The sequence below is a fragment of the Phaeoacremonium minimum genome (assembly GCF_000392275.1).
Source record: "Phaeoacremonium minimum UCRPA7 unplaced genomic scaffold PA7_03_scaffold_33, whole genome shotgun sequence".
NCBI classification, from domain to species: Eukaryota; Fungi; Ascomycota; class Sordariomycetes; order Togniniales; family Togniniaceae; genus Phaeoacremonium; species Phaeoacremonium minimum.
Genome location: NW_006920940.1, coordinates 130089 through 142348, shown reverse-complemented (window position 1 = coordinate 142348; position 12260 = coordinate 130089). Strand labels below are relative to the sequence as shown.

The 12260-nt window shown below is 47.1% G+C and overlaps 2 protein-coding genes across 2 annotated transcripts; one reads left to right on the top strand and one right to left on the bottom strand.

Moving 5' to 3' along the window:
• Positions 1-1037: 1037 nt before the first annotated feature.
• UCRPA7_434 (putative gpi anchored protein) lies at positions 1038-2276 on the top strand (the record flags this gene model as incomplete). The annotated part of the gene is made up of 2 exons (XM_007913030.1): positions 1038-1284; positions 1348-2276. The coding sequence occupies 2 exons, from the start codon at positions 1038-1040 to the stop codon at positions 2274-2276; spliced, it is 1176 nt and encodes a 391-aa protein (XP_007911221.1).
• An 8469-nt stretch (positions 2277-10745) lies between these two features.
• Positions 10746-11747, bottom strand: UCRPA7_433 (putative purine nucleosidase protein; the record flags this gene model as incomplete). The annotated part of the gene is made up of 1 exon (XM_007913029.1): positions 10746-11747. One exon carries the CDS (start codon positions 11745-11747, stop codon positions 10746-10748), a length of 1002 nt encoding a protein of 333 aa, XP_007911220.1.
• Between the last annotated feature and the right edge of the window lie 513 nt (positions 11748-12260).

The following is a 12260-nucleotide window of genomic DNA, read 5'->3' as shown; positions in this document are numbered from 1 at the left end:
CACATGTTGTCTACAAGCAGTCGTGCACGGTGGTTCGACATGGCTTTGCGTTCTATATATATATAAAGGCTACTTGTCCAGGTTCTGGCTTTTGGGGCCATAATCTAGAAAGCTAGCCAGGCTCAGACACTAATCGTGTGTACGTCGTTAAACGAAAAATCCTTCGTTATCGGTACCTATCATAGGCGTTGGTGCACGGTCTGGTTTTGTTTGACGCTGCCATGCTGGGATGCCCCAATTAGTGATGGAAAGGGATGAGGCGAATGCGCCTGGGTACAACTCAGCAGTGCGCAATGTCCAATTAGTATTCAAAAGAGAGCCTTTTCGGGAGCAATACGGTCGAAGCCCAGAAATGCATTTTGTTCCTGGTACGCGTGGACCCCAGGCGACACGTAATGTGTGTGCTCCTTTTATTTCCAGCATTGACTCGTCATGCAGAACTAGAGAGATTCCGCCCACTTCACGGGAGCTCCACAGCCCCAAGCAGTGGAGATCCCTCGTCATGCACGCAGCCACAACTAGCGGGCTCAACGGCTAAGACAAGCTGACGCCTCACAAAGTCCAGCAAACAACTCGCGATGTGTTCCTGCAGGGGCTTGACTTTTGGCAAAATGTTCAAACTGATTGGTCCAGGTTTGCCTTGCGGCTCTCGCAGATCCCTCGAGGGCTCGTCGTCAACAACTCCATCCACCCTGAATCTGCCCAATCGACATCGAGGCATTTGCGGCTGGGTCAGCCACTTGAGCAGCCCATCTCCAAACTACTCCACCAAGCGATCACCAAGGCTCAAGTTTGGCAGGCCCCAATGCCGAGACATGTATAGAAGTGCCGGAAGTCGAAAGCTTGATCATCTTGCGAATGTGGTGGTGATATAAAGGGTGACATCTTGTTCCTAAACTGGGCGTCTTTATTGTACCTTGTTCCACATCACCGTACCTCCAATTTCCAAGACCGACCACTGTCCTTCCTGGTTCAAGCAGCACACCAATCTCTCTTGAAATTCATTCTTTGCTGAGATTCTCTTGAATCTGTTCACAATGGTTGCTGCCAAATTACTATCTGCATGGCTCCTCATTGCAGCTGCTGTTGCCCATCCAGGCGAGACCCACGATGCTCACCACATGAAGCGCGAGATCGTTGCCCGCGACCACGCCTCAAAAAATGCCGCTCGCTCTCTCGGATCCTGTATTAATACCGAAGCCGCTCGTTCATTCAAACAGCGGGCTGTGGTGCGTCGTGCACAGAAAGTCAAAAGCCTTCGCGAGAAGAGGAACATCAAGTCTCGTAAGTGTAGCACAATATTCTAGGGGAGAGGAGTAGGCAGGCCAAGAAACTAACGTGATGCAGCCGCCAAGAAATACCGCCGCGACCTCTCCGATCTTGAAGCCTGGGAAGAAGTCAATCACAACATGACGGGTGTTAATGCATACGACATGTTCACCGCACTAGAGACGGTGTTCGAAGCCAACACATCATGCATTCTTGCCCCTGAGGTGACTGATGGCCCGTACTATGTTGTGGGTGAGAACCTGCGCAGCAACGTCAAGGAGGAGGAGTATTGTGACGGTATCGATCTATTCCTCGAGGTACAATATGTTGATGTCGAGACGTGTCAGCCAGTTCCGGCAGTGGCCGTTGATGTTTGGAATTGCAACGCCACTGGCATATACTCCGGCATCAGTACTTCTGGAAACTACGCGGCGGACGGCTACAACTCAACCTACCTTCGAGGAATCCAACTGACTGATCACGATGGTGTGGTTCAGTTCGAGACTATCTTCCCTGGCCACTACGACGGTCGAGCCACGCACACACACCTCCTTGCACACACCAACGCAACCGTACAACCCAACGGTACTATTTCCGTCTGGAATGCACCGGTTTCTCACATCGGTCAGCTGTTCTGGCCTGAGACTCTGCGCTCTGCTGTTGAAGCTACCTACCCATATACGAGCAACACTCAGGCAGTCACAAGCAACGATGATGATCAATGGAGCATTGTACAGACTGATGCCAGTTATGATCCATTCCCGCAATTTGTCTACCTCGGGGAGGACATTACGGACGGCCTGTTCGCGTGGATACAAATCGGTATCAACGTCAGCGCAGACTATTCTACTGATAGCTACTATAGTGTAGCTGCCTATCTCGATGAGGATGGTGGTCACGCTGAGTCTGGATCTGCAATCGGAGGCGGAGGACAGGGTGGCGGTAATGGGACTATGAACGGTACTATGCCATCTGGTGGCATGCCCTCTGCAACGCCCTCTGCTTGAACAGCGGCTACTGTTTCTTGGGTATGGCAGGCTTTTGGTGCAGACATCGACTAAGACTTAATTTCATAGAACTAAAGCAGTCCTTCTGTAACCCAAACTGGTTAGATGTGCATTATAAAACTGAGAATGCCGATAGTCGCATTTAAAATGCCCAACCTTGAATGTTGTGTAATGATACAGAATCCTTAATCACCTGTACGTCGAGTTCGTCACCTCAATATTGGTTCAATCACGCAAGTCGACACACATCTGAATTTGATTTCGATCTATGCTGAACAGCTTGCGACGAACTTTTAAGGTCTCATTCAGAATACCCAGCCGAGCTTGTCACAGCAGTTTCCCATATCTGATGAATGGTATCTTCCCCGTCAAATCCTTCTTCCCAACGTACACTTCTTAAGACACACTTTGCTGTGCTCCAATCCTGTAAGTCTAGTAAGCTACTTATCCAACGGAGCTTGTGGTAGAATTCCGCCATCCAGTATGTTTTTTGTGTGGCGTCTTGTTCAAACTTCTGCATGACACTGGCGGCTGCTGTCGCCCCATAGAGACATATCCAAAACCATTCATTCGAACCAAATGTCCCGTCAATCACCCCAAGCTCAGTCTTCACAAGTATCTCAAAGAAGATCTCAATAACCCAGTTGAGCATATATGATGTTAGTGAATTCCAAGGCAGTTGAGCATAGATGTATAAGAATGACATCATGAATGCTGTCTGAGTCTGCTCCTTGCAGCATGTTGAATCTCGTGAGTTCGTTTTCCTACCTACCAACATTGCAGAACTCTCAAGACTTGTTCCACGCAACGCCAGTTTTGGATTCGTGAAGTGTTTTTCCTTTTCTCTGTATGGGTAGTAAATGGCGCGAACGATAGGGCGGTGCGGCAAGGCGAAGTATGGCATCTGAGCCAGAACATCTCTTGGTGGTAGGTTCCTCGTAACCCTTGGCAGGTCAGTCGTCAAAAGTTTGGTGATTACCCAACTTAGAATGAGAGGATGCCTTACATTCGAATCATGCTCTGAAAGGGAGAATCTACTACAATGCGTCGAGGACACAGGCTCAGAAATTGCTGCATGCCTTTCAAGTGCACTTCAAGCAACTTCAAGTCAAAGCCGACTTGATCATGCAAAGTGCCTTCGAGGGCGCCAAGAATCGTGATCGTCGAGACGGTATACTCGGCATTTTCCATTGTTTTTTGCATGACCTGCATTTCCCGACTTACAAGCCGGAATGCTTCCCCTCTGTGGTGTAGAAATGGTACTTTTAGGTTATCGAAAGAGTCGCCCATGCACATTGAATCAATACACGCAACTATTAGTGACGCATGCAGATAACCAGGCTGCGAAAGCGCCCGGCGTACGCTTTGTTTCTGGTTAGCTTTTCACGGTCTTCTTCTTCGAGGCAGTCTGTCCCATTATACTCACACGAACGACTCTCCTATATTAGAACCCACAGCATCTATAGATGCTCTCTTTTGAACGACTGGTCGGCAAATAATAAGCATAGATATCGATTAGAACAGCAGGTAATTAAGAGACTTACAAACGTAGAACAGCCGCCGAGAATTCGCATCAAGCTCAATGGGAATGCCAACAAAAAGATGGTTGGGTGTTGCATCAATCAAACTCTGATTGGGAGGAGAGTGGTGATACTTTGAGTCCGTCACAACCACGAAAGGATCGAAAGGCTCGTACTCGCATCGATAATCGAGACGAGCACAATTCGCACTGAATCAGAAAACTGTCAGTGATAAGAGCCAATTTAGCCGAGATGGAGCGTGGTGATAGTATTGTTAATCAGTGATTATGAGACATAATATCTCGAAAACATCTTGTACCGAGAGTCGTGGTGATTATGAAAGTGATGGGATCATATAGACAAGTAGGAATCACCTACCAGCTGGGTCGACACCCATCGCAGCGAACATGCCTTCGCCTACATGTCATGCAGCCTTTCTTACTCCTTTGGTGGTAACGCCTCTGCCGGTCAATCACCCGACCCATGTCCGCGAGCCCCTACCGTCTTTTGTGATAGCACAAGCTCCACGTGTTCTAGCATCCGTTTTCGGTCTGACTAGTCGGTCTGAAGCAATCTAATGAAACAATATCCTGTAGTTGAAGTTGCTGAGATGAGATTCCGCCTGTGAATGTGTTCTGGCTGACGTTCTGAAGGATCAGCTTAAGCCGAGACTCGCCAATGAATCCTTCGAGGTTTTGAGGGCTCTCATTGGTTCCATTAATTTGCGCTTCCAAAACTGTGTGAGCTCTCAAACTAATACAAATTCAGTTAGATCTCGGTCTATCACTCTCGCCATAAAATTATCTGCTAACTACGGCGCAAAACTATCTTGCTTCAATAGTAGTTCACCTGAGGCGCAGGGGGCGTCCCGGGCTTATAAGCTCCAATGCTGAGAGCCACTTTGATAGTTTCCACCAAAACTTCTTTTTCGGACTTTGTGAACTCGGCCGAATGGTCATTAGTCAAGCATGCTAAGTTATGGTCACCAATTTGCCAAGCTTCGGGATTTCTCAAATCGCTTGGTTCCAACATGTACTCTTGGAAGTCGATGAGAGTTTGACTCATATTATCAAACTTATCCATGAGAATCCAACCATTGAACCACATAGGGTTGCCATTCCTGTCAAGATGAAGGAGCTGTGGTGCGCAGATCGTGACGTTCGAGCTATGTTTCCAAATTGGTCGCTGATTAACTAACGATTTCTCCTTCGAGGTATGGGGTATGGGCTGGTTGTCGCCTAAGTCTGAACTTGACATTTGAGTTATAACCCCCATCGTACCCAACTGTCCAGGGTAAAAAGCGTAATCAGAATCGCCAACAACTTCAAATCCCAGCCAATAACTTTCCTTGTCTCCTGATTTCACATTAGCAATTAATTCTCTATGATGATACGATTAGAGGATAAACAACCATAGAATGCATCATAAAACCCCTGGCCACGGCTGCCCACACCATTCCGCCCTGGGCCGTTAATCCAAGTAACGGCAAGCATGGCGAAGAAATGTCTAGACTTGTCTAAGACAACCACTCCACTTTCTTGAACCTGTCTGCTTTTCCCCGTCCACATTCTATTCTGTTTAAGTCTTTCACTGATTGGTTTTGGCAAAGCTTGTCGGAGCCATCTCTGGCCATGTCGTGCTATGGAGTCTTGATCGCGAAAGATGACTGGCTGAGAAAATCGAAGCCGGCGATCTTCAATACTCAATATCCGATCATGGAAGAAAAGAGCGCCATAGGTGATATACTCTTGCTCCTTGAAAAGCACCTCTGGATTTTGCAAGAAAACGGCATCCGCATCAATGAGAATAACTTCGCTGAAAGAAGACATCAAGGTTGCAAATGGTTTGCCGGCAAAAGTTTTGAGTTCCCAGTCGCTGTCATTCATCAACCATTTAAGGTTTCGTGCAATCACACCAGGCAGACGCTCAAGCTCTTCCCGAAGATCAGATCCAAGGTCACTATCTCCGAAATACATAATTTCAATAGGTAGATTGCAACCTAAATTTCGAATCATTCTGATAGTGGTAAGTAGCCACGGCGCTTGTTTATCTCCTGCTGTGGCCACGATACCCCTTTCTCCATTGTACGTGTGCGTGTAGAGGGAGAATGGATCTGGGAAATAATATGAAGTCCATGGAAACAAGAGGTCTTCTATACGTCGGAGGAACGACCGAAGTGCTTCATAGCGTGAGATCAGCGAAGAAAGATTCGGATGGCGTGCAAAAGAGCAACGCAAAAAGTGAATGATGTCGTGCCTCATATATGCTTGGCCGTTGTCGTCGTTGATTATATGGACTGCTTTCCATGCTTCAAATATCGGTGTCAGCCTGCGCATCTTCGAAGCTAGTTGTCGCAGGCGTTTCCTAATGTCACCATGTTGGATTGGTCGCAATAGGTTCAACCGGTCTTCTTCTTCTGGTAGTAACGATAAGAGCTTATCCAAGACCGGAATCAACTCGGAGTTACTGCCACAGTGTCTGCGATGAGATGTAGAAGGTTGAGACATGCCTGCTACCAGCTGGTCTGAGATTCTTTCTGACGCACGATGGAAGCCTGCTTCATGTGCTGCCCCATAGTTTGCTTCTGAGATTTCAGTTTTTGATGGCTGGCACTGCTGACTTGAAAATCCTGGGGGCTTCCCGGAATACCCATTTCTATGGAGAGTCTCAGGGTTAGTACTAGATTCGAAGAAGCTTGAATATAGCGAATTCAATCGGCTCAATTGTGAGAAAAGCGTGCCATGAACTCCAAGCAAAGGAAGTAGAATAATTAGCAGCAACAATGTACTACCACCGATAAGTCTACAAGATGGCCGCCAGCGGACATCACTATAACCATTGGTCTGCTGCATGCTGTGTCTCATGTCGTACAGGTAATTCAACTTGAAAATATCAATTTTACTCCAAGGAGGCAGCCAAGGTTCACCGCTCCGCTATGTTGAGAGACAAATACGGTTGAAAGCGATTGCCTACAAGTTATCTAGCCGAAGTACCCCTGCTGATTTGGCACCGACATTCTAGTGGGCATGGGACAGAGATCTGATGTAAGACCGATGCCGCGCCAAGATGTGTCCCAATGAGAACTATCTCTCTGCCGCGACATTATTTAGCTTTGCAACAGTGAGGAATCACGGGCACCAATCTAGTAATTTGCGGGCACTCGAGCATAAATGCAACTCCGATGCATGGCAGATCGAATGTCCGGGTCTACCCTCTTCCTATAATAGCAATGCCGATTTGAAGTGCTATTCTAATCATGCGCTGTTACGCGACCCGTACTCAGTCATCCAGTAGGAAATGTTTGTTCTGCGGGCTCTCCAATCTTACTTCAACTCACATCGAGTTTTTGTTCTTGGCTTCGTGCTAAAGGAGCAAGACTACTTCTTTAAAGATATGGACATCCCATTGGTGATGAAATGGTCCCGGACAAAATCATCACTTTCGTTATACTGTCAAAGTCAAGTTTTCGTTGCGTCGTTATTGGTCAAATGGCGACTGTACCGTTTGTTCCGTCATCTCATTCGGATCTTTCCACTGCTCAATTTGTACCTCCTGCCCAGGAGATCGCGGCTGCTGTAGGAGGAGGTATATTGGCACATGCAATTGTCACCACCGCTATTGCCACTCTTACTATCGAACAACGAGGGCTTCGGTTCCTCGTAGCGCTGCTCAACATTGCAGTGTGCGTCATCATCATTTCGCAAATCGACCGCACGAAAATATATGGTGGCCAAATGACAGTCTACATGATTTGCCAGATGATGCAAGGAAACTGGACATTACTATTGAATCCAGTGGAGATGGACCCAGGCCTATCTCTTGGCGTGAGATTGTGTAAATCATTATATGTCGCTCTTGATCCAAGACCATCCTCAAGACAGTCAAGATCAAGGTTACCCGAACCAAATGTGGCTCTCAAGCAAGGTCAAGCGGTGTCAAAGCAAGATGCCAAATTGACCTTTATCCTCACAACGCTATCCAAAATATTGTGGACATCGCTTCTCTATTATCTATTTGAACACCATTTTCGTCTCAATGTTCGTCTTCCAGATTTCGACAAAACCCATGATCAGTCTGTACTCTATCGTCTGACCCAGTTCGATGTACGTTTCTTCCTGTCGTGCTTCTATATAGAAGCACTAGGTGACTTCCAACAGTATTGGATCATTGAGTTCATCCACGGATGGTGTGCCATATTCGGAGTGGCTGCTCTCAACCACGATCCAGCAGACTGGATACCATTGTGGGGTGATCTACGTGATGCTTATACTATGGCTCGATTCTACGCCTACTGGTGGCACAAGATTCTTCGCAAACAGCTCATTGAGAATAGTAGAGCTCTGCTCCAGCTATTTGTGTTTCTTCCAAAGGGAATACGCAATTCGCGTTTCGCGGTAGTGATTGCTGTGTTTGTATTCTCGGCATTAATGCATGGGATGGCGTTCTCGTCAGCATCTCGGTGTCTCGACAACCGTGTTGTTACGTATTTCGCTCTTTTAGCCCCCACGGTCCTTCTTGAGGAATTGGTGCAGCGACTATTTAGTCCTTATTTTACACAAGTAAAAGCACCTCAAAGCAGTGCAGAAATTGAGAAGAGCAACATCACGGCTCTATCTAAGGAGCACAACTCGAGGACAGATAGGACTACGTCAAGATGGAGATACGTGGGGTATTGTTGGGTCATTTTATACAAGTGTTGGGTTGTTCCGAGATCCTTATCTAGAAGCAAGATATGCTTCTGACGTCATAATATTATTTTGTCTAAATATAAGTAAACATATTGATTATGAGATGTATAAATTTTAATGATAAAACTAGGTTGAGTTCACTCACTTACACTAAAGCGTGCCTAAATTGCATGTTCAAATCGCGCTCTACCCTTCGCACAACACGTAGCATGAATTTTCAGCTTCATGCAAAGTCATCCGGAGAAGTATGAGTAATACGATACTTCCTAAATCAGCGTATATCCACTACAGCTGGTGCAGGCGGAATTCCATGCAGCTTTAGTTAACTCCGGAAACTGACGGCGGAGTTTCTTGATGGCTCTTAGCAATGAAAATCATCGCTGGGCGTAATCAAGTTAGACTCGAGAAACCCGGCGGCATTTTACCCCTTCAACGCCTCCTCTGTGACTAGTGGCGTCGTTGAACAGTAGTTCCGCTTTTGCCACAATTTGTCGATTTTGTACTCAAGTAAAGATGTCGGATATACCTTTCGCACCCTGGACACTCGTTATCGCACTCGTAGGATTAACTGTCCTGTGGTGTCAGCCACATCGATCATGGCTTTGCAATGCTCTATCAAAGCTTCAACAGACTCTGTGGTTGCCATCAGAAAGCGCTGGTAAAGCGAACTTGTCTATTCCGACAAGACAATGCCCTGAGAAACACGCTACACTGCCCCCTGGAAATTCATCCGCAAGTCCGAGTCCTCGATTGACAATTCTGGTCGCTGGAGATACCTTTTCGCCGGACGTGAATGGTGCTGCTATCTTCACACTTCAGCTGGCTGCTGGACTAGCTCATCTCGGGCACAAATTACATGTGATCGTGCCGTCTATCAATGGCATCCCTGGCGTCTTCGAAGAAAATCATGGCGGAGCAAAGATCATAATTCATCGGCTGCGGTCTGTTCGCTGGACCTTTCTGACATCGCTGAGATGTGCAGTTCCCTGGGAAGTGCGCACAGACGTGAGTCTGATCATGAACTTGGTCAAACCTGATATTGTGCATATCCAATCTTTCTTTCAAATTGGGCGAGGGGTCGCTCGAGAAGCATATGTGCGAAACATTCCGATCGTAGCGACGAACCATTTTCTTCCTGAAAATGCAAATGATTGCACCTGGTTTGGGAAAGGAATTATCTGGCTTGGACTCAACTTTCTCCTTGCGGACGCCGCGCGGACGTACCATCTAGTTGATACGATCACCGCCCCTACCAAGAAAGCGGCCATGAATCTTGAAAGAACGATGCATCTTGGCGGGAATTCAGTGAAAAGCATCTCGTGCGGCATCCACATCCGGGACTGTACAGCGAAGCCCGGCCGTCCTCGCCTGAATGAGATCATTTTTGTAGGACGTTTGGCCCCCGAGAAGCAGTTGAACATCCTTTTACTGGCTTTTCACCTGCTGGCCCCCGAGCTGGATGCAAGGTTGCGTATCGTTGGGAATGGCGTAATGCTTGCTAACCTCCAAACTTTGGCCCGTCAGCTAGAGATAGCAGAGCGTGTCACATTTGCGGGACATGTGTCGGAGGTTCAGAAATATGATGCATTAACAAATGCTACACTATTTGTAATGCCCTCGACAGCAGAGCTTCAAAGTCTTAGTTGTTTGGAGGCCATGGCTTCGGGTCTTCCACTTGTTGTGGCAGATGCGATGGCATTGCCACATCTTATTAATGGGAATGGATATCTTTTCGAGCCGGGAAACGAAATTGATCTTGCGAAGAAGCTCACGGACATTCTGGCAGTGAGTGAGCAGGAGTATATAAGGATGAGTAGCCTGAGCCGCGCAATGGTTCATGATCATGACATTCATAAAACACTCCAGGCTTACGAGGCAATATATTACACCTTGTTCCAGGATCGGGGGTTTCAGCGTGAGATAAAAGATACGAGAAAATTACTTCACAGCTAGATGAAAAATTCATTCCGACTTACCCATTAGCTAGGCTTTAGAGATGAGATAGCCAAGGAGAACACACAAGTTATGTGCTACAAATTCAGTCAACATATAATTTACGAATCTCGTCAGGTTCATGATCTAAACTAATGCACTTGGATCATAAAGCACTTGGCATTCTGTCAATGTTCCATTAACCTGTATAGTGTAGCAGCAGTCATTTACAGGACCAGCATTTCACATAAATTGTCGCGAAAATACAGATGATGAAGATGGACACTTTGTTGATGTGACTTCCCTAAACCTCGTGAAATATACACATACTAGGTCGTAGACCTGTCTGAGCATATTGTGCCAACCAAAGAGTCTAGGAACTTTTTGGCATTGATGTCGGAAGCAGCTCGTATGATGGGCAAATGTGTCCACAAAAACTTCTCCCTCCGGTCTACCACAGTCTGTCCAAGGCACAACTTGCTAGAGGTCTCTACGGCCACTCGAATCTCCTGAAATGTGACAATACTGGGATCGAGTGCTACGGCAACTGCGGTAGAGTCAATTGTAGTGCACCATGTATCGAATTTCAGGCTATGACCCCAATCCATCACTCCCAGAAGAAAGTGAGCAGCAGCATTTCCTGCAATTTTCGACCGCTTAAGCTTCTCTAGATGCTCGGGACTGAATTCAACATCTGGTCTAGTTGCAACATCAAGACCTAGAGCGAAAAGATTGAAACCAGAATTGAAGGCAATTTCTGCAGCTTCTGGGTCGACATAAACGTTCCACTCGGAAACAGGGTTGTCGCCGGTGCTGCGAACTGTGCCCGTTGTGTGGAAACCGAAAGAGCCAGCGATGCAAATAACACGATCGATCTTGGATGGCAGAAGCGGATCTTTCATTACCGCCAGGGCAAGGTTGGTCAATGGGCCGAGACATAGAATAGTGAGTTTGCGTGACCCTCCGGATGTTTGTAGAACTTGGTCTGCCGTTTCGACGATAAGATCCGGGGCATATCGCCGGTCTTCGGTCAACGCCGACGCAGGGATGCCGAGCTCACCAAGCCCATCGGCACCATGCGAGAAGGGGTCCTTGGGGTATGGCCTAACCAGCGGTGTCTGTGTTCCTTTTGCAACAGGAATACTTGCGGCTTCTTCTCCACCATACAGGGTCAGGATTTTTAGGGCATTTTGTGCGCAGGCTGCTGCCTGTAAGTTGCCGGAAACTGTTGTGATAGCATGTATCTTGATATTCGGCGAGGACAACGCGTAAAGGATGGCGACAGAGTCGTCAATGCCCGGATCGCAGTCGATTAAAACATCTATCGCCATCTTTTTCTAGGGGACGCACTAATTGTTACCTCGAAGATGAATTCGGTTATGTGCTTCAATATTGGCGGCGATTAATGCTTGCGAATATTTCTGTCAGATTTCTGATCAAGCTTTGCCGAGCGCCGCCGTTAATGCTTGTAAATCATTGACAGAACGCTAGTGATACGCCAGCAATGAGATGCACACGAATCTCATATCCGACTTTCGGCACCCTAAGTTCATGAATTAATGGGCCAATGTGGCTACTGATAAGGCTAGCATCCTTTTTGTATTACAGCCATGATCTAGTCGTCTCATAAATGTTCTAGCGCCAAGATCCTGTCACTGTAGACCGCTAGCCTTATCATCCACGGCCTCCGCTTCGGGTGTAAGTGCATGTGTGATCGGCCAAGGGATCACGCCGCATAGTGTGGGCAGTCATAAGACCCAGTGATGGCCTGGGTGTGCAGGATCTTCAACGCGCTCTTTCGTTTATAGCTATTGCATGTACCATATTCCCAATATCGCAATCTT